The 21342-nt window shown below is 44.7% G+C and overlaps 1 protein-coding gene across 3 annotated transcripts in view; it reads left to right on the top strand.

Moving 5' to 3' along the window:
* Positions 1-21342, top strand: part of ZBTB16 (zinc finger and BTB domain containing 16) — a 177171-nt gene that overhangs the window by 139955 nt on the left and 15874 nt on the right. For 2 of the 3 annotated variants that reach the window (XM_032796119.2, XM_032796120.2), the window contains exon 5: positions 17641-17811. The exons of the other annotated variant lie outside the window; for it this stretch is intronic. In XM_032796119.2, the coding sequence (XP_032652010.1) occupies positions 17641-17811 (171 nt within the window). The remainder of the gene's footprint in view (positions 1-17640; positions 17812-21342) is intronic. 3 annotated transcript variants of the gene reach the window in all.

Raw genomic sequence — 21342 nt, 5'->3', positions numbered from 1 at the left:
CCTTGAATCCAGAGGCAGGCTTTGAAACTGGTTTTGGATGAATGGTGATTCTAGCATATAAGAAATTGTATCTTTGGTGGTTTATTGTGTGTTCTTTTCCCATCTCTTTGAGCATGTTTTTTTGTTTGGTTGGGTTTCCCCCTCTGGGGAAATTAGCTGTCTCTCTGCTTGGTCACATATTATATACATTTTTCTGGACAAAATTCCATTTTCACTGATGACCAAGACCAAAATATATCTGCAAAGAGAGAACTGAAGGATGGTTTTTCTAGTCCAGGCACACTCCACTGAAATATGGATTCCAGCTCTGGCTCTGTTGGAGGCTCGTACTCTGGCCTTCATCGAGTAACTTTGAGCTCTCTGCTTCGGTTTCCTATTCTGCGAATGGAGATAGTGCCCAAATGAGTGAATTGCGTTGGAAGGCTGGACTCACTGTTTGTAAAGCACGTTGCAGTCCTTGGAGGCTAGGTGACTGAGACCGGCAGCAGTGCATTACAATTACTTTTAGAAGTCCATAGTTCAATTCTGCGTCTGTTAGACTGCAATAAAGTAAGACATGACAAGAAATGCACTTGGATGGTTTGTCCAAATGTTAACATAGACTACTACTTAGCAGTTAGGTCATGCTTTGTAATGTTCAAAGCATTGTACAGACATCCTCCTCACAACATCATAGATACGTATTATTTATCCTCGTTTTATGGGTGGGGAAGCTGAACCAGGCCGGCTAAGTGGTGTGTCCACGATCCCACAGCAAGTCAGTGGCTGAGGCAGAATTAGAACTCAGGAATTCCTGACTTTCAACCCTGTGCTCTGCGTCGTTCTCTTATTCCGTGTGCAGCACAATCCTGTGTTTTTTCAGCAGCTCCAAAACCATGCTGTTGCGTTGCCTTTGAAAGATTCTTCAAATACAGTATCCTTTTTTTAAAGAATGTGTTTTTAGCATTCCAGCACTGCTACAGTATTAATGGAAAACAGCAATCGTCTCTCAACAGGGTCATTGTTTCATGCAGAAGTGTTGCACGGGAGTGACATGAGAGGGGAGAATTGTAAAAGGATGGGTTTGCTGAGTGCTGGGATGACGCACTTTTTTTCTCTTGTTTTTTTCAATAAAAGAGTTTTCAGAAAACCTGCAATTAGTGTAGGTCTCTTTCACATATTCCGTTCGGGCTCACTTTGGTGTTGCCAACTAATAGATCTCGTTCTTGTCGTCTTCATCATAGTTCACAGAATCGCAGAAACAGACATTGAAATCAGGTTAATCTTCTTAGCCTTAGCAATGCAGATCTACCGAAGTTCTGGGGCAAAGGACAATCTTCCCTATGATGCCCAGGAGCAGCTTTAAAGGGCCACTGACTGGGAATGATCATCCCAGTAGACAGCCCAGGTACTGTTTCAAAAGGCATACACTACATGGCTACGACTGGTTTTGGCACCTTTTGCTTTATTGCTGCTCTTTGTTGGATAGACACTTATTTCTCCTGTAATGGCAACAGGGTAGAAAATGCACCAAGGCCCTTTTGTATTGCTTTTAACTCCATGCTGTGTGAAGATGCAGAGTAGGGGGCTGAGTACCCACATTTTTTCCATGGAACAATCGGCGCATGGGCGGTGGAAGTACACCTCTCTCCTTGCTGCTTCAGGCGTCTCTTGGAGGGTAACCTCTAAGAGTTGGAGTTGTCTCAGGTGCTCAGATAGTCCTTGGTACCAAGCGGAACATACAATGCAAATAGATTTTTACAGATCAAGGCCCTGATTCAGCAATGCACTTCAGCAAGTGCTGAGGTTCCCCTTTATTTTGATGGGATTTAAGATGTATGTAAGTGCTTTGTTAAATATGGGCGACACTCATCTGCCCCTTAGTCACTGGGCTGTGACACAGCAAATCATTTCATCTAGGACACTGGGTTGCAGTCAAATGGTAATGACTTGGGCCCAGTCAAGTGTCCGTTGAAGTTGGCAGGAAAAACTTCTCCTGGCTTTAGCAGGCTTTGGATCAGGTCATTGTAGGCCAGCATCAGATGGACAAGCTAGAAATAAAAAGCCCACTACCAGTAGCCTACTGAGCACTACAACTATTATGACATTGAAAAGTGATCATAAGAATGGGGGTGGGGGCAAGATAAGCTTGGAGGTAGCATAAGACCAGGAGAAACCTAAACTTAGGTCATTTTAAGACCTAAGAGAATCTGTTATGTAGACTCCTCAAGCAAAATATCTGTCCCTCAATAAGCATTCTCACCATCTATAAGCTGCTGCAGGTTCAGTGTGAAATAAGGGCTATTTTGTAGCTGAGTGGTTCCCAGACTGTGGTCCGTGGACCACTGCTAGTCCATGGACATCTGGCTGAACACATGGTGCTGACTCTTGCTACTTGTTTCCAGCTGTTGCATTGCATTAAGACTGCTAAAAATACATTTCCTTTCCTAATATCTCTTCTCTGTGTAAGCAACCACTGGGAAGTCGTGCAGTTGCAAACAGTAGCAGAGTTGTCCATGAGATGCTTTCTATAAAGTAGTAGTCCACATGAAAATAAATTAATTAAACCACTCTGAAATCTAGCATTGCCAGAACCAGGCATCTTGTCTATTTTCGTAGCAGGATTATATTGGAATCTTTATCTTCTTTGCCTACTTTAGTGAGTACATATTTGGCATTTCTGTTATGAAATCACGTGTTTTATAAAGTTTGTTTAAACATACAAACTGAACGAACACTGAAACTTGTTGTACAAGGCTCCTGACCCAAAGGGAGTGTGTGTGTATATGTATGTGTGTAGATATAAAAATCGAGAGAGAGAGTTATGGTTTAATCAGTTTCACTATGTTTAGGTTATTAGTGTGGCAGGAAAAAGTTAATCTCTATGTACAAGAGGTGGCATAATGTGGTGGTAGAAAACAGGACTAAGACTCAAAAGCTGTGGATTCTATTCCAAATTCTACCAGCAAAGTTGCTGTTGACCTTGGGCAAGTCACCTTGCCTCTTTGTGCCTCAGTTTCCCCATCTGTAAAATGGGGCAAATGATCGTTACAGAAGATGGGTATCAGAGGGGTAGCCTGGATCTGTAAAAAGCGACAGAGTCCTGTGGCACCTTATGGACTAACAGAAGTACTGGAGCATAAGCTTTCATGGGTGCATATGTCAGACACATGCGTCTGACGAAGTGGGTATTCACCCACAAAAGCGTATGCTCCAATACTTCTGTTAGAAGATGGGTAAAATGCTTTGCGGTTTTTCGGCAAGAGCCATGTACATAACATATTGGTAACAGTGTCTCAAACTGCTGTGAGCTTTTTTTTAAATGTCACTCTTCAAACAGCATGCTCCTAGCATAGGCCAGAATCTCCTTTTCTTTGTGTAGAACCCTCCGAACATGTTCTACAGCCAAAGAAGTGTTTAAAGGTATACGGTCTAGTAGCTGAGTAGCAGCCCCACCCATGACTTTGTATGGATTTTAGTGCCACTCATGCTTACTGTGTATTATTGGGCTTAGTGTCCTTGGTTTTTAAATGTTGATACGTAGAATGTTTCTGGTTTTTCATCCTTGTAAATTGCTGAGTAAGGACTCTGATGCTATGTAGTGATTTGCTGGAGTTTGGGACAGGCAGGGTTCTTAAAAAGGTGAACAGAGTGTTTTTAAAAAGGAAACATTGGCAGCTAGTACAGACAAAAACTGCTAATATTAATTTAGACTTGAAGTTGCATGCAGAGGACAATTGAGAGTTAAATGGCCTGTAATTTGCCCTAGAAAAATTGCATCAGGATATCCAAAGCACAGCACGATATTCCCACGCTGTTTGCACCCTTCAATCCACACACTTGGGAGCTTCCTGCTGCTTGGGAGACGCAGGGAGTTAAGGCAATTTGTGAACCTGAAAGCAAGGAAGCCCCTTCAAAGAGAGGCTGAGCCTGGTTTTTCTGGGGAACGGAGGAGAAGAGAGAGAGAATACATGTGCTGTCCTCTGGCCCCTACAGTAGTGCCAGGGCTATGGAGTGAAACCTGCTTAAAAATGTAAGAATGAATATTTAATAAGGAGATAAAAGCCGCTCAATGATTAAAGCCCCACACATTGTATAGCTGGAGATGTTTACCCTGCTCTGCAAGGGGCCGGCTCAGCATGCATCAGGCATTCTCTTGCTATAGGGTATACTTGATCTCCGAGTGATCTAATGTTGGGAGCATCTTCTTGTTTATTCCTGACTTCGGCTGAGCCTGGGAGACAACATGCTTTGCTGTATTCATAGTAATGTTGTCTTCCTACATCCCTCCCCTAAAGATGGTGCCTGATCAGCAAGGAGACTCCATGTGGCCTAAAAATCCAATGTGCTTCCCCGCCCATAAAATGCTCATTTTTCCCAGTAGGGTTCATGCTACCATTTCACTTCTCTGCTTTTAGGCAGGTGTGTAAATTTCACACCCCTTCCCCTCGTGTGCCCATTTCTTGCATGGTCTGCTGGGGGAAGCAGTAGGCATAGTCACGGGTTGTACTGAGACAGCCAGATTGCAGAAGACAATGGCGACGCAATTGTGGTGTTGATGGGAGCTTGGCAGAGACCCTAAAGAGATGATATCGCTTCCCAAAACCATAATCCGCTCAGAACCATTGCTTATTCCCACCCTTCCTCTCCCATCCATCCCTTCTGCAACTGGAGTAGCTGTAGTTGGCCGTTTTGATCACTTTAAACCATGCAGTTAGGAAAACCCAATGAGGGTCCAAAGTACTGTGGTAGATCCAGCCATTCCGACATGGTAATGATGCACACTTCATCTGGCTTGCTTTTGGTATCAGCTGTGTTCCCCGTGTCAATTTAAAGGCCCACGTCAGGCAAATGGAGAAGGAGGGTGAGAATTGGGGTAGGGGAGCTATGATAGGGGTGAGGAAGAAGTGCTTCTATAAAACACACACATGGGGTGGAGGGGACTTGAAGTCAAATGTCTCAAAGTCAGATCCCTTTTTAGTATGAATTTGCTGTATCTCATTCTGAGCACTAATTCCAATTTAATTGCAAGTGGCCTGAAGCCTCTTCAATAGGAGTAACAAATGGTTTGATTTTGTAAACTTCATCAGACTGCATTTTAAATGCGACACACTAGCCCGGCTCGAATGCCAATGAAGCACTGAAGTAGCTCTCTGTTTACTAATTATCCATTTTTACTTCATGCCACGCTGGCTGGCTTGTCTGATTAAATCGGATTTGTGGGATAGAGAACAGCTAGCAGAGTTTTCTCTATAGTAAACGAGATTGAAACTATGGACCGCCTGGCTGCACACTGTAAATTATATTTCCTTTTAAAGGGGACGTGTCTCTTTCATTTCTTTGACGTACCTCCTGCATATTAAACTTTACGGTACAGAAATGTACGTGGCTCCTGTTTGTTTTTTTTTTAATCCTGCATCCTCCCATGTGCTTGTATCCAAACGAATCTTATTTTTATTCCATTCTCTGCAGACTCAGAGGGAGGGGGGAGGATTACTAGTTTTCACTAACCTTGTAAAAAATTGAACGTTTTTCACCAGGAGTCTGAAAAGGGAGAAATATTTGTAAGTGTATTTGAAAAATACCTAGTTTGTCATTACTCTCCCAAAAGCAGCATTTTTCATTTACCTATCACCAGAGATTTAAAGAATAGTTTTAACTTTACGCCCCGCAAATCTCTCCATTTACGGCCACTAGTTTATAGTTTTTTCCTCCCTTGACTATGTATCAAGCCAGTAAAAATCAGCTTTCAAATAATCTGTTATTTAAGCGTCTTGCACATATCGGATACCTCCCTCTTCAAACAGTTTGTTGCATCCAAAATCTAATCTAAATGGCAGGCTATAGCTTGTCTTTGAAGTCTTCATCACTTATACACATTGTATTAATTGTTTACTACAGCAAGCTTTGAGAAAACAGCACATAGTCTCTCTCTCTCTCTCAAAAAAAAAAAAAAAAAAAAAAAAAAAAAAAAAAAAAAGAGAAGATGGCTATTGAATGTAGTGTAGGCTATGCTTAAATCTCTACTGTTGCTAAGACTTTAATTCCACAAGCTTGACCTATTCTGCCCTCTCTCTTGGTATCTATCTTTGTGCCTAGAGCTTTTTATATTTTAATTTGCTTTTGAATGTTCTACAAAATTAATGGTATACTTTTTGCCATTGTGCAGTGTACAGTACAGGAAGGACCCCTTGGTGTTCTCTGATAGCACCGTTACCGTGGAAATGAATGGCCACTATACTTTCTGTTCCATATTCTCTCTTTTTAATTGTTGACAGTAAAAAGCATTTAAATGCTGCTTAATTTGTAATCATCTTCCTGGAAAAAAGGAGAGAAACACCATTAATGTCAGTGAAATGAATAAATTCGTCTCCCTCTTTTATTTGTATGTGTCTGTGTGGTGGTGGTTTATTTATCTGTGGGTGATTTTTCTTTCAACGCTGGAACGTTCAAATGTGTAAGTGGCTTGGAAACAATAGCACTGCGTTTTGTTTGAGATTTTGGTTTTATGTGTGTTTGAAGTCATCCCGGACAAGGAGGTCAGGGAGAACACCGCCAGCAATATGTTTGGGGTCTGAAAAGCAAGTATAAACAGCATTCTCTGTCCTCGTGCACTGGCTCAGTCCCCAATGGTTCTTGTTTTACAGTTGAGGGAGTATTGCTGAACCAGTCTTTCTCCTGTGCGTATTAGCACTGGCAACTTACGTGCATCAGTTGCATTTTGGTTCCTAACTCCTGTTGTCCTCTAGCTTTCTAACAATGACAGGCAGAGACTTCAGTGTAGTTTGTGGGCATAGGTGCTTTTTAAATAACTTGGCTCTGTTTGTCCGTGGTTTGTTTTCCTCCCTCCTCAGCCTTTTGGTGTTTTGCTGCTTGTGCTGCTCAGCAAGTTCACTGTCTGTCTGTGGCCAGATGTTCCAGTCATCGGGGCCAAATTTTCAAATGAGCTCAGCTCCCAGTTAAGCAGCAAAGCAAGTAGCCTGTTTTTTCCAAAGAGGGCAGTACGTTGCATTCTGAGCTCTTCTCGAAATCTGGTCATAAGTGCCAAGGTGGGAGCTACTGAGTGATCAGCACTTCTGAAAATCTGGCCCTTATTTAGGTGTCTGAGCTGTCTTGATGTGACCTGTCGGAGTGCTGGCTGGGTTCCAGCACTGTGTGCCATCTTCACATTTTGTTCACAAGGGGACGGCGGCATATTGCTAAGATGGGTCTCAGCCTCATGGATAAAATTACACCAACCTTGCTGTGTGCCTGGTGAAGGGACTGGAGCTGGCAGTCTCTGGTGGCTTGGGAGTCTAGACATATCCCTTGGCAATTGCCATCAGTTGGGTCGAGTCCCTGTGTCACCTCTGCACAGCTTTACTTACAGAAAGCTTGTTATTCCTTGGAGGGACGCCAGCTAGCCTTTACTCATCCACTCTTTCTCTCTCCTGAGCATCTGCCACAGTTGGGCAGGGATGGAGGGAGAGGAAGCTATTTATTTCTATCTCTTGTATCACTATGATCTCTGCTCCTTCCACCACATAACCCCTACCCCTGAAGCCCTTTCTCCAATCTACCAGGCCTCCACCCACTTCTCCTGAAAACACATTGATTTCATGAGGCCTGTAAAATGTGGTTCTCTCCCTTCAAATAGCTGTCAACCCAACAGGCCACAGAGAGAATGGCGGGCAGGGGAGTAGGGAGGTCAGAGGAATGTAAGGCCTGGTCTACACTACGTGTTTAAATCGATTTAAAGAGCGTTAAATAGATTTAACGCTGTACCCGTCCACAACTCAACGCCCTTTATATCGATATAAAGGGCTCTTTAAATCGATTTCTGTACTCCTCCCCGACGAGAGGAGTAGCGCTAAATTCGATATTAACATATCGGATTATAGTTAGTGTGGACGGAAATCAACGTTCTTGGCCTCCGGGCGGTATCCCACAGTGCACCACTGACCGCTCTGTACAGCAATCTGAACTCGGATGCAGCGGGCAGGTAAACAGGAAAAACCCCGCGAACTTTTGAATTACATTTCCTGTTTGCCCAGCGTGGAGCTCTGATCAGCACGGGTGCGCGTCCAAATGCCAAAAGAGCTCCAGCATGGACCGTACGGGAGATGCTTGGATTCTGCCTGTTCGTGGGAGACATATCGTTTGTATCAGACTCAGTTGACAGAGACGAAATGCCAAGCGTTGAAAAAAGCTCCGCTCACAGTGCTGGCAGAGAAGTACGGAAGCAAAATCAAATGGCACCATGGAGGAGGAGGGGACTGCCGGATCCGCTATCCCAATCAGCAGTCTCGAAAGTTTTGCCATATTCTTGCGCTGGCTCCATGTCTTGGTTCAACACGTGCGCGTGATTCGGGAAAGCCTCAGTTTCTTCCCTCTCCAGCAGCCTGAAGAAAGGAAGAAATCAGTTTGTTCTTTCGTGTCACCTTTAGTTACTAATGTCTGTGCGCTGGAATTGCTGCAGCAGTGAGAAGCAGTATCCGCTCCGTCGCTCCCCCCCCGTGATAGACGGTAGAATATGACTGATATCATCTCATCCAAGACCGTGAGCTCCTGGCTGGCTTCTAGGTGGTGGCCGGGGCGCCTGGTAAAATGAGAATGACTCCAGTTATTCCCAGTAGATGGACAGACGGCTGGTAACATCTTCCTCATAGCACTGGGGGTGGACTTCATCATCCCCCTCCCTTTTGTGTGTAAGAAAGATCTGTACTGCCTGACTGTATGCGCAGCATGCGGCTTTCCCACACGCTTATGTCTGCCTGGACATCATCGCGCCGGGAGGTGCCTCCCTCATTTTATGTAATCGTGTGTTTTACCTGCATTTTGATTACTTCATGGCACAAATGTGGAGGACACTGCCGCGTAGCCCAGGAACGTTGGGGGAAGAGGAGCAACGGGTGGGGTTGTTGCAGGGGCACACCCTGTGAATCTGCACGGAGCAGCTGTGCTCTCTGATACATGGTCTCCAATACACTTGGTTTATTCTAGGCAGGATGACTCTATTTTAGAAACCAGTAGGGAGGATTGACTCGAGGAGTCAATCCCAATTTGCTTTTGGTTGCGCCCGCGGCCGATTTCAGCCAGGGCTCATGATAGCAGCGGACTACAGAGGGAGAGATAACCGTCTTTCATTGCAGTTACTCCGGCAGTAGACGTTGAACGATGGTAACCTCTCGCTACATGCAAGCAGTGAATGTGCTGTGTAGCGCTGGAGTTCGCTCTCTCTCTGCGCATCAGTCACATACGTGCGGAAAAAAAAAGCTGAACGGCTCCAGATGCCGTGCTTGGCGTCTGCCAGGGCATATCAAGGAAAGGCGCGAAAGATTCAGCTGATGTTTTCCAGGAGGAAGACTGATGACATATACCCAGAACCATCCGCGACAATATGATTCACCAGAATTCCAGGGGCGGGGGACTGCGGGAATTTGGGATAGCTACGGAAACTACCCACCAATGCCGTTCCGATCACGTTAGACCGGACCATGGATTCACAACGCCGAATTACTGTGCCTAGTGTGGCCGCATAAAATCGAATTTATAATATCAGTTTCATAAAACCGATTTTAGCTAATTCGATATTATCCCGTAGTGTAGACATGGCCTAAGAGTCTAAAAATCATTCCACGTGGGGCAGGAACCTGGGTTGGGAGATGTGCAAACCATTACTGCATCGTCACTTACTTTTGTTCTATCCCATCCCTCATCCTATGTCTCTGTGGATTGTAAATTCCTTGCATCAGAAGCCTCGTCGGCCTTGTCTAAAGCCCTTCGCGCACTGCTGATGCTATGGAAATAATATGGAGAAGATAATATGGAGGAAATAATATGAAGAAATGTGGAGCTTGATGTATCGAGACTTGTTAAGGTGAACCAGGGGGGAAGAATGGAACTCTGGAGATCTGGGTGCAATTTCTGCTCTGCCACAGACTGACACACACTGTGGCCCAGTCAGTTTGCCTCTCCATGCCTCACCTGTACAACGGGAATAATAATGCTTCCTTTCTCCCACCCTTTGTCTTATGTGTTTGGTATGCTGTAAACTACTTGGGGCAAGGACTCTCTCTCAGTATATGTATGTACATCTCCAAGCACAATGGGGCCCTGATCTCTGCTGAGGCTTCCAGCCCTGCTGTAATACAAAAGTAGAATGCTAATCACCCCTAAAGTGAAGACTTTTGCATGATAAGTAAATGATCAAATCAGATGGCCCAAGCCTTGAAGCTCAGACTCTGATCCAAAAGTCAGGTGGGTTTGAGAAGACGCAGCAATGTATTTACAGGAGTCTGTATTTTTGCCAGCTCCTCATTCACTAATCCTGTGAAAGCATCCTCCTGATTTACTGATGGTTCAACAAACTTTCCTCCTTATTAAAAACTCTTCATTTTACAAACTTTTGCCAAGTGACAGCGGAAAGTGCCCCGCAGAGCCACGCAAGCCCTCTTAAGTATTGCACTGTCCTTAGCCATTTGAAAATGTCTCAGTTCTGCCTCAGGACTGAAAACAAGTTGTTTGTTTTCCCCCTGCTCCAAACATTGAGTGCCTCCTGCCTGTTAGAATTATATTCAGTAGGTCTGGACAGGACCTCCTGGGTCTTCTCTTGTGTCTTTCTGCTTTAGTGCTGGATTGTCTTCTGCACTTAAACCCTTTGGATTGTCATATCTAGCTGCCTCTTTGAAGACCTCTAGTGATGAGGAGCCTCCTTGACCTCTCTCTGCAAACTATTCCATTGCTTAAGTGACCTTCTAGTTAGAAACACTACTTCTTTCCTTATGCTGAACTTAAAATTCTCCCTACTTCTGTTTTCAGGCTGCTCTGTTCCTAATTTATAGTCTCCTTTCACTGTTTTCATTAATGCCTCCCCCAACTTCAGTATTGTTAAAAGGCAGCTGAGACGTTACTGTTAACTTTTAAAAATCGCAACACAGAGGTGGAGGAGTTCAGAGGCGGAAGGGGGTGTAATTTAAAACTATATTTTGCCAGCACTATCTCTTTCCAGAAAGTCACCCCTCCACCAGCATATAAGGAACCTCCTTTGATCATCTAGTCCACACAGTCCCACTCACTGGGAATGCTGTGCCGTGCGTGTGTGCGCGCGCATGCACGTCAGTCTCCTTTCCCCCAGATATAAATTAATTTTAATTCATGGCTTAATTACGGACATCAGGTACACTTGGAATGTGGGTGCATTTCCCCTTTAACAAGCCATGTGTTGTGAGCCAATGTACCCTTTAGGTGTAAACAACCTCCCTGATTTTGTGGGTGCATCCTTGAGCGTACGCAGTGTTGAGTGGGTTTTTTTTTTCCCTGCTTCCAAAAGGCAGCTCATCTCTAACACTCTTGCTGTTGAAGTTAGTCCAATTTTTCAATCGGGGGCCAATTAGTTTCACAAATGAGGGTCCTGTGGTGCCATCGAGGATTTGTTACGGGCCTGCGCACTGGCCTGGCTGCTTTGTCCTCCCTTCCACCCCTGCTGGAGACCATTGTTCTCTCTCTCAGCGGGTGCTGCTTATTGCAGATTTATATGGGCAGGCGTCCTGCCGGCTCAGGGCCTCCACTCCACAGCTGGCTGTGGTACTTAAGGCCTCAGACCCAGTGACCTCTGACCCAATCCTGCTGTCATTTTGAAAGTTACAGACCAGAAGGCTGCATACCTCTCGGGATTTACTTTGTGCAACCCATTTTGTTTTGGTTTTTTTGGACACTTGGGAGAGTTTTGTCAGTGGCCCAATTGGCATTCACCGGTCCCCCGGGAAAAAAGCAACGGAGAGGGTGAAATGGGCTTTGCTTACTGTTGAGTGGTAGAATGGTTGCGTCACTTTGTGCGTGTTAATTCTTTGCTTCGTAAAGTCTTCCCTCATCGGATTCAAAACGTAGCCTTTGCCTGCCTTGCATATGCTCCGTCAAAGGCAGAATAACTGAGACTTTAATACACACAAACACACGTGCCACCTTGTAACTTGAGCTTGTGGCAGAGATCCAAAAAGGCACACTGTCATATCAGTCCTTTGTGCTGAAAATACTTACAATGTCCAAATGTTCCAAGAACGTTTCGTTTCATGCTTTTGTTTGTTTTAGTCTCTGCTTCCAAAGTCCTTTCCCTGGAACATTTTTTTCCCCCTCCTCCCTTGAAGTGATTGACAAAATTAGTAAATCTATTCATGTTACTTTTATTGTACGAGTACCAATAAATCCCACATGTACTGGGGCACGCACCTTAATGAGCTAGTGAGCTGACAAATTTGTTTACTGTAGCTGGAGGTGCTGTATAATGAAATGCACTTGTGTCTGCTCACTGCAGAACAAATACAGGAGGCAGCAGTGGTGAGCTTGTCTTCCTTGGAACGTGCTCACAGAAGTTTGGCATATTCATTTGCATTTAGAGTTTTAAAATGTAATCATTCTATTTGCACTTCATTTAATCTATAATACAGGAAGCCTTTTTCTTGAAGATTCACGGGTCTCCTGACTAATGAATATGAGATCATATCATACCTTCTCCTTGCCCAAGCTCACATTAAAGATTATACAGCTGTAAAGTTCTTTGAAGACTTTTAATCTTAGAAAGAAAGGCCATCTCTAACAACCTAGCATTAAGAAAGTAACTTTGTTAATGTGGAGAGCTTACCAAATGTGTATAGTGTGTGTTAGAGAGAGACTATTTCGTATTAATACATGGCAGAAAACTATTAAAATATGTCAAAATGTCCTGCTGCAATTCATTCGGAATGGCTGGAAAGAGGGAGAGGACAGAATTCATCAAGGTTCTAAATCAGAAGTTAAGGGCAATATTGCCACATATAGATGGTAGGAAGGGGAACTGCATGTCCACTATCCTCCCTCGACTGCTTTTACATCCTCTTAAGATGCAGACAAAAACCTGTCTCCCTGTGAGTCAGCGTGCACCTGTATATCGTATCCAGCCCATCCTTGAATGAAAGTGGTGACTGTTGTTGATGAATGTGGTGATGACTCATATTTATGAGGGCTGTATCCTATGAGCATGAATGCAGGCTGTCAGAGGGGACCTGTTTCACTGATGAATAGGGGAACCAGCCCTACGGTAGGGAGTTTGGATAGGACACCAGCTATGATTGGAAGGTCAGAGTCATGTAACCATGATCTTACGATTATTCAGTGGTCGGCCGACACCTTCTGTGGCGCTCTAATGCCTGTGCTAACTTCTTTACTGTTACCAAAAAAGACACTGTATATTTAGAGGCTCTGCTCCTTTGATTAGAGAAACGCTTATAGCTCAAGATAATAAGAGCCTTGTGTTGGGAAAGGTGCTGCACCTGAAATCTTCTCCAGCTGTGTTCAGCTCTCTCACACTCTCTGTTATTTCTCTTAAAGATCTAATTGGTATGGAAGCAGCACAGGTATAAACATATCAATTTTGTTGTGATTCATGATCCAGAAAGTCACCTGGGTTCACTGAAATCTCCTCTGCCTTTTTGACAGCCCCCTGGCTTCACCTCAAACTAAACATCTTTCTTTTTTTATCTTAAGTATTTTCTGAGGGCGAATTTAGTGCCTTTCTCTGAGAATCTGAGGCTAGCAACACACAGAGCACAGGCAGGCACTGTTAAAGAGTCCCAGGTCTCTCTTGGATCAGTGGGATATGGGAGGGGGGGGCGGGAGGGGGGCATTGTGACAAGCTCAATGGATAACAAGTAGGAAACCATTCTTTTTCCCCCTCTCCCCATGGAGATCAGAGGCGAGAGGCATGTTCCAGAAAGAGAGGTCCCCATGTCCTGAGGCCTGGCAATTCAGTGTGCACACATTCCCCTTCCCCTGTGCAAAATTACGTTTCATGTTGAGGAGTAATTGCCTAAATTTAATCCACAGCAGTAAAAGATTTCTGAGTTAAGGTTTCCTTGTGTGATACAGTAGGAAAGAATTAAGAAAGTAATCACACGTACTCTAGGGAACAACATGTTTGCAACCAAGGGGGACACCAGATGACCTACCAAAAATTATAGACCAAAAAATATTTAGGATTTAAATACAAGGGGTGAAATCCCAACGCTGTTGTTTTAAATAGAAACTTTGCCATTGATTTCAGTGGGGCCAGGATTTCTCCCAGGGTGCTGAAAATCAACCACTAGTGGGAGACCCCAGAAATTTCTGAGTACAACCAAGGGAGTTGACAGTACAGTGCAAGGTAATTTCCATGTATTTGCTGGGTGCTCAAAGGGGAAACTGAGGATAAACGAGCACCAAAATGTTAACAGCTAAATTTATGTCCCTACAGTTCCTTCTACCTGTCATCCTGTAGTTTGATTTTTAAAAATGCATTCGATTTAAGCACAGTTTCCTTAAGTGAGCACAGGATGACTTCTCTTTAATGAAATCACAGCTTTCCACCAGTAATTAGCATTTCTGTTGCCTTCACTGCCATCCAAGTGGAGCTTAGAGGCCTGTACAGTGCACTGCTCCTGTTGCCAGGGGCCATTGGTAAAATTGTATGTTGTTGTTAGTGATATAACTTGGAAGTTTTCATTTCCTTCAGATGTTTTTTTTAAACAACTAACTGAACGCAGTGTCTGTTTAGAACAAGGAACAGGAGACGAGGCCCCTGGATTCTGTTCCTGGCTCTGGGAGGGGGAGTGTTCCCTAGTGATTGAAGCAAAGGACTGGGATTCAGAACTCACTATTTGTTTCCATCGCAGCCAATTACTCACATCTTGACTGTGGTCATATGGGAATATCTGGGCCTCAAGTTTCCCCATTTGCAAAATAAGCGTTCCTGCCACCCTCACAGAGGTGTGGCCTATTGAATGTTAGCTAAGTACTTTGCGATCCACAGGTGAAAGGTGCTAGAAACATGCATGGTGCAGTCTGATTTATCATTAATATTGTCCCAGTTTTACAAACCAGGACAGCTGTCTGGTATCTGTTTCACAATGCATTAATCGCTGCTGCCCTCATTCCTTGGCCAGCAGTTGTAGTTACTACCTACCTTGGTCTCCTAAGAGATTGGGGACCTGACTCTAACACCCACAGACAACCCTTACCACTTGGGTGAGCTGCTTTATGAACAGTCTGTCAAGGACAACAGCTCCTGTCCTAGCAATGGCGCATCCTGCTTAGTCTTTTCAGATATCCTGCTTTCTTGGGCCTCCCTTGCCAGCAGCTTCCCTCTAAGCATGCAGAGCCAGTCCTGTCTGATGCCTGGCATGGAAACCTGGTGCTTTGTTACCATCTCGATTGCCTCTACCCAGCCATCTGTATCAGCAATCAGAACAGATTTGCTGCTTTGGCCTAGGCACGCTCTAGTATACTGACCCAGCCCTCAGGTTAACTTTTTAACAGGCAGCCATGGTGGCTTTTTTGCCCAAGAAGGCTTGCCTGTCGCTTCTTGCCTTGCAACAGTATTCCTGCAGAGTTAATTTCTGGCACAATAAGCAAAATGGACTTTTTTATTTTTAAGAGCAATGCACATTCAGTGGTTACCTTGCACATCTTGCTCCTGCTAATGAATTGCTAATACAGTTTTCTAGATAATTTTATCTCCATTGTCCCCACATTTTAAGGTAGCATTTATTGGCTTAATCTTCCAGCATAATACAATTTGCACTGACTCATAGGTTCTGAACAATCAGCTATGCATAAACTAAAAAAAATGTTTAATAACACAAAAGTCTTATTTTTACTGGCTGTGTATAAATTTCTGGGTTTTTTTTTTCTTCTATGGGTGCAGCCAACTTTATAATTATGTGTGGTTCATAGGATTAAGTTTTGGTTTGTATTTCTCTTAAGTATCCCAGGCAATAACAGAGATGTTATTCTATTACATTCAACCCTCTAGCGTCTAGGGCAGAATTCTGAGCTATCCCCATTAGCACTGTTTCTAGGTCCCACTTATATCAGGGTTTAAGGGGGCAGAGATACTCAGTGTCTTGGGAGAACTTCCTGTTTAGATCTCATAGAGGTGCTTAGGCCTAGTGTTTAAAGCATGATCGTCGTTTGAGAGGGAATGCAGAAAACTATTAAAAACAGCTACTTTGTAGTTAGGGGGAAAGGAGGCGTCTGACGTGAGAGATTGCAGAGCCTGTAGTTACAGGGCTGGGCTTTAGATGGAAGTCTTTCTCGCTGTATCGAGTGCACTATAAAACACCTGAACTAATTGCGCTGGTCCCCAAGCCTGCATTTGTTCTACGTAATGTGTGGTCCAGTGGATAGAACAGGAGTCCTGGGTTCAACTTCTGACTCTGCTGCTGACATGTGACCATGGGCATGTTGCTTGCTCTCCTCCATCGATAAAATCAGGACAATTTCACTGACCCGCCCTGTGAAAATCACTTTGCAATGTAAAAACTGCTATATACAACACCATTTGCGTTTATCATCCTGAGGATATGTTTCCATAAAAGGTTTCTGGTGAACGTTCTAAGACTTATTACATCAGCTTAGGAGGAAAGAATCCGAGCTTGCAGTGGTGTGCTGATTTGGCCAAAATTTCCCCTCCACTTAACTGTACTGCCCCAGCTGCCTTCTAGGTAGCTGCTACTATTCCTCTGTAGCACATGAAGCTCTGGTCGAGTTCTTTAGTATGAAGGATTTTATCTTCGTGTAAAGATTTTGTTGTTGTTAGTGTCAGACAAAGATGAACCAAAAGCACTTTTCCGGCTTCATCCATGATCACCAATGAGGCGCTTTCAGAATAGTTAAGTGCTTTTTATTTTTTTCCCCAAAATTACTTTTTGTGCTCCATATTCTATATGCACATTACAAAGTTATTTTCTTCCAACTGAAACTGGTTCAATCTGAAAGCCATCATATATACATTCATAACCTTTATTTTTTAATTTGCTTCTAAGCCAGTTTAATCAGGTAGGGGATACTGTCATAATACATTCTTGATATTGCATTTGATAGCTATCTTATAGTTGCTACACTGTGCAGTTGGGTATCTGCTTAGATATGAAGGAGTTAGTCTCCCTTTTGTTTTTGGCCACACTGCTCTAGGACTAGAATGGAAATGTTGCCATGTATTGTTCTGCAACCCAGCAACGGAAAATTCTTGCCATTTGCTTTACCATGTGCTACAAGTTTCCAGTGCCCGATACAAGTGTAGATGTCTAGTTTCCACTGAGTGTGTGTCGGGGAAATAAAAATAGAGAGAGTTTCAAATCGACCTTTAACCTGTTCTACGTTTTTCTTGGGGACTGGGTAGTGATGGGTTTTCCATTTGAGAGTACTAAACCAACACACCAGTTTTCTGTCAATCCACCTGAGCCGTTTCATCTACTTCTCCTGAATGGAAGAGTCATTATAGGGAATAAACAAAGACAGCTTTGGCTATTGAGCGGTTATGAGCTAACATGCAATATGACTGGCAAGCACTTCAGGAAGCATTGACCTGACGCGATCAGTGCCAGTAACTCCTCTTTGGTTGTGCCAAAGTGCTTGTGAGTTGATGCTCTCTCACTAGTCTGTTTTACTGGCTCGCTCAGGTCTGTCTCTTCCTATGACAGTTTCCTTGAGTTGAATGGTGCTGCGTTCGAGCGCATGTTGCCTTGACAGGACAATTGCAAGTAAGAAAGAATGGTCAAAATTCTTCAGAGCAGTGGTCCATCTAGCCCGGCATCCTGTCCGCAGAAGCGGCAGTTGTCGGAGGAATCTGCTGCAAAGGTTGCTGACGAGAATGTCTCCCTTTCTCCTCAGGTACTGACATGGCCGTCTTCTGCCTGCTGTGCGGAAAGCGGTTCCAGACGCAGACTGCCCTGCAGCAGCACATGGAAGTGCATGCAGGAGTGCGTAGCTACATCTGCAGCGAGTGCAACCGCACCTTCCCCAGCCATACCGCCCTCAAGCGGCACCTGCGCTCACATACAGGTAAACTGTGGTAATGACTAGCTGCCACTGGGACACTCCATGAGCTGGCTGCTTGTCCTTGTGAGGGGATAGGGAGTGGGGCTTAATGCAAGCCCTGGGCCTCAAGACAGGGAACCCTGCATTCATGAGCCATTGCATAGGGATCTGTGGAACAACCCCAGTAGGACCCCTCTAGTGGATCACTTATGGGATTGTTTGCTACAGTACCTCCCCAGTTCATTGTCTTGTGTAGACCTACGTGTGTCCAGCGGCGAGGGTTCTGTCACTTCCCTTAGTGAGCCTAATAACTTTCCATTAGGTGTTTGGTTTTGCTGCTCTTTAGTATCAACTTTCCCAGTTTCCTCCCTTAGGTAAATTAGTGTAATGGCTGGGCAGTCATTATTATAGGATGGTGCCTGAGGATCTCAGTTAGGAATTAGGATCCTGTTGTGCTAGACATGGTGCAAATTCTTATTAAATGACAATCCCTGTCCCAAGGAGCTGTGGACTGGGTCTAGACTTAAAAATTTGGTTGACCCAGTTACGTTGCGCAGGGCTGTGAAAAATGTTGCATCCTCTTTGACATAGTTAGCTCAACTAACTCCCAATGGAGATGCAGCTAGGGCAATGGAAGAATTCTTCTGTCAACCTAGCTACCGCCTCTGAGAGATGGATTAGCTATACCGATGGGAAACCCCCTCCTGTCAACGTAGGATGTATGTACGCTACAGCATCAGAGCCACAGGACTATCACTGAACTACTGTAGCCTGGACATCCTGAAAGTTACAGCCAGTGGTGCAAGTAAAATCCATGTCTTACCAGGGGCAGGTGGGCACCAGCTAGAGGGGCACATGACCCTCCATGTGACTTCTCACTGCCCCAGGGCCCCCTTGCTCTCCTTTTCTCCTCCCCACATCCATCTCATATTACCTGGGGCAGGGGGGCTGCACCGGAGGCAAGGCTGGGGGGCGAGGAGCCGCCAGCATTCTGCTTCTTTTCCCCACTGCTGCCCCTCCCAGTGGGGAAAGGAGCAAAGCTCCCAGCCCTGTCCCGCAGCCCTCTTCTCCAGCGGGGCTGCTGCTGCGTCATTGCAATACGCTGTACTGGCTATAGCTTGCTGGTACGGCGTACCGGAGCATACTGGGGGCCTACCTGCACTGCTAGAGAGGATGCAAGAAACAAATTGAGGAAGGAAGGAGGAGGAGTAGAGGAAGACACCAGCAAAACAATCCTAGCTGGATACACCAAGCGTGGGGCATGGCTCTCACCCCGTTAAGTACAGTCTTTCATAGTAGTGGATACAACCCTTCCAAGACTTGATGGGTTCTAATCTAATTCTAATCAAGGATTTCTAGTGGAAATTTAGTGATAAAGAGAACGGGGGAGGTTCAGGGGTTGGGTTTTCTTTCTGATTTCCTTTAAATATAAATTAAAGCCAATGTCATTCCTCAGTAGAACTCATCTGGGCTTTTTAAGCGGTGTGCAGTAAGTTTGTTTTCCTGTGTAACGTGGCATGTGACCTTAATAGTGGAGGTGTGAATGTGCCTCATCAGCTTAAAGCACTCGATGCACGTAATCGGCCTGGTGTCCTGCCTTAATGGGATTATAGTGACCTCTGCTATGTGTACGTGGTATTTAAACTACATCGGGAAATGTTCCAGTCAAGTTCTCGTTGCTTGGAAGAGCAATGGGGCAGTCAAAGCACTGACATGGGTAGGCTGTGTGGTGGATTCAGACAGTCTTTGAGACCCAAACGTGGGAAACGGATACCTGTTCAAAATCTGCTGCAGCAGCTCCTCGCCCCTACCCAGCAAGCAGCATATATACACCAGGTAGTTTGCACCAGACTTTGGACAGGAACACATTAAAGATGACACCTGCCCACTGTGACTGTTGTCCCCTTGTGGAAAACCTGAACGCAATGTCGTAGACATCTCTTTAAACAGGGCAGCATTCCCAGAGGTGTAAATCAAAAGCTCCTTTTCAAATAAGTTCTTAGCGCTTGCGTTAAGACCTTTCATTGGAACACCTCAAAGCACTTCCCAGCTCTGGGTCAAGTGTTGTTACACCCATTTTACATCTGGGGAAAATGGGGCACAGAGAAATGAATTAACTTGACCCCAGGCCACAGAACAAGCTATTAACATAGTTTGGTATAAATCCAAAGCATCCTGATTCCCAGTCTCTCATGGACAACACTGCCTTCAATTTATTGGAGCAGTTTGCTGTACCATAAACCATTCATGTGCAAATATGGAACAGGTGGTGGTTGATTGTTGCTCATGGCTTGGCTTGTTCTCTTGCAAGAGATGAACAACATGGTGTAAAAGGGAAGGAGGTTTTCTCTGAGCTATGATCTTTCCTGTCACATGTGTCCCAGTGAGGATCAAAGCACTAACCCTCACCCGCTCCATGAATGTGTAAAAATACTATGTCATGAATCACAGGAGAACAGTGACTTATGTTTGGGCTCACTAATTAGCTGGACTGTACCACTCCATATGGTATAGTGGCTGATGTGTAGTTTTCAGGCTTGTTCTGAATCATGGGGATTGAAATGACCTTGTCTGGGAATGGGGGAATTGTTTGCAGATGTGTGGGGAAAATGTTTTCTTCCCATCATTTTCCAGGTAAATAATTTTGTTCTTTACTTGATCTGTTTGCAGTTTCATTTCTGGGTGTGGTAGCAGGTGAATTTGGCCTCTAGATTTCCCTTTCCTTCCTTGCTATTGATCTGGGGTCAGATGCATTTCTTGCTTTAGCCAGGGGATGTTCCTCTCTCAGCTGGAAAATGAAATTTCCTGGTGCCAGCAGGGGGTGAGTTTTAGTGGGATTTCACACACCTCTCCCCAGGGTGGCCAGCCTCAGGCCAATGCGAATTGTGGTTCAGTGTTTTCATTCAGGCACTGTTGAGAGAGAAGATTGTCTCCTTAATGTGCCAGGCCAGGTGTGTTTTCAGAGTGGAAAGGGCAGAGTCCCAGGCCTGATGCCAGTGGGAGTGGAGAGTACTTTGTGCATCTCAGGATGAAGAGGTTCCTGACAAAACCCTTCTGCTTAGCTAAGTTTTAGAGTTGGGAAAGTCAGCAAAGTATATTCAGAAATCAGAAAATAAAAAATCTCAGTGTGCAAATGCAGGGACAAATCCTGCGAGGTGCTGAGCACTGACCACTCCCTTGAGATCAGTGGGAGATGTGGCTGGTCAGCCCCTCTTGGGATTAATTTAACCAGGGTAATTGCATGATGGTCCCCTGCTCAGGATATTTCCCTGAAGGTCTCATGTTTCCTTACCAGCATTGAGATGCCTGTGGAGTTTGGAGCCACAAGAAAGAGCGGGTTGGTGGGAGTGGTGCGTGATATACTGCTCACAACAAGGCTGCCCACAAACAGGAAGGTTTCCGTTTCCACCTATTTTAATTGTCACCCTCCTGACAGGATCGTGACAGGAAGAAACGAACAGAGTAAATGCCAGTCAGTGCCAGGAAAGAGTCTTTGGGCAGCTCTGTCCAATCCAGTGCAGGCAGCTACCTTGCAGGCACATCTCAGGACTTCCG

The sequence above is a fragment of the Chelonoidis abingdonii genome, chromosome 18 (genome assembly GCF_003597395.2).
Source record: "Chelonoidis abingdonii isolate Lonesome George chromosome 18, CheloAbing_2.0, whole genome shotgun sequence".
In the NCBI taxonomy this organism is placed as follows: Eukaryota; Metazoa; Chordata; order Testudines; family Testudinidae; genus Chelonoidis; species Chelonoidis abingdonii.
Note: the sequence above shows the minus strand (reverse complement) of the source record. Positions and strands in the feature narration are given on the sequence as shown.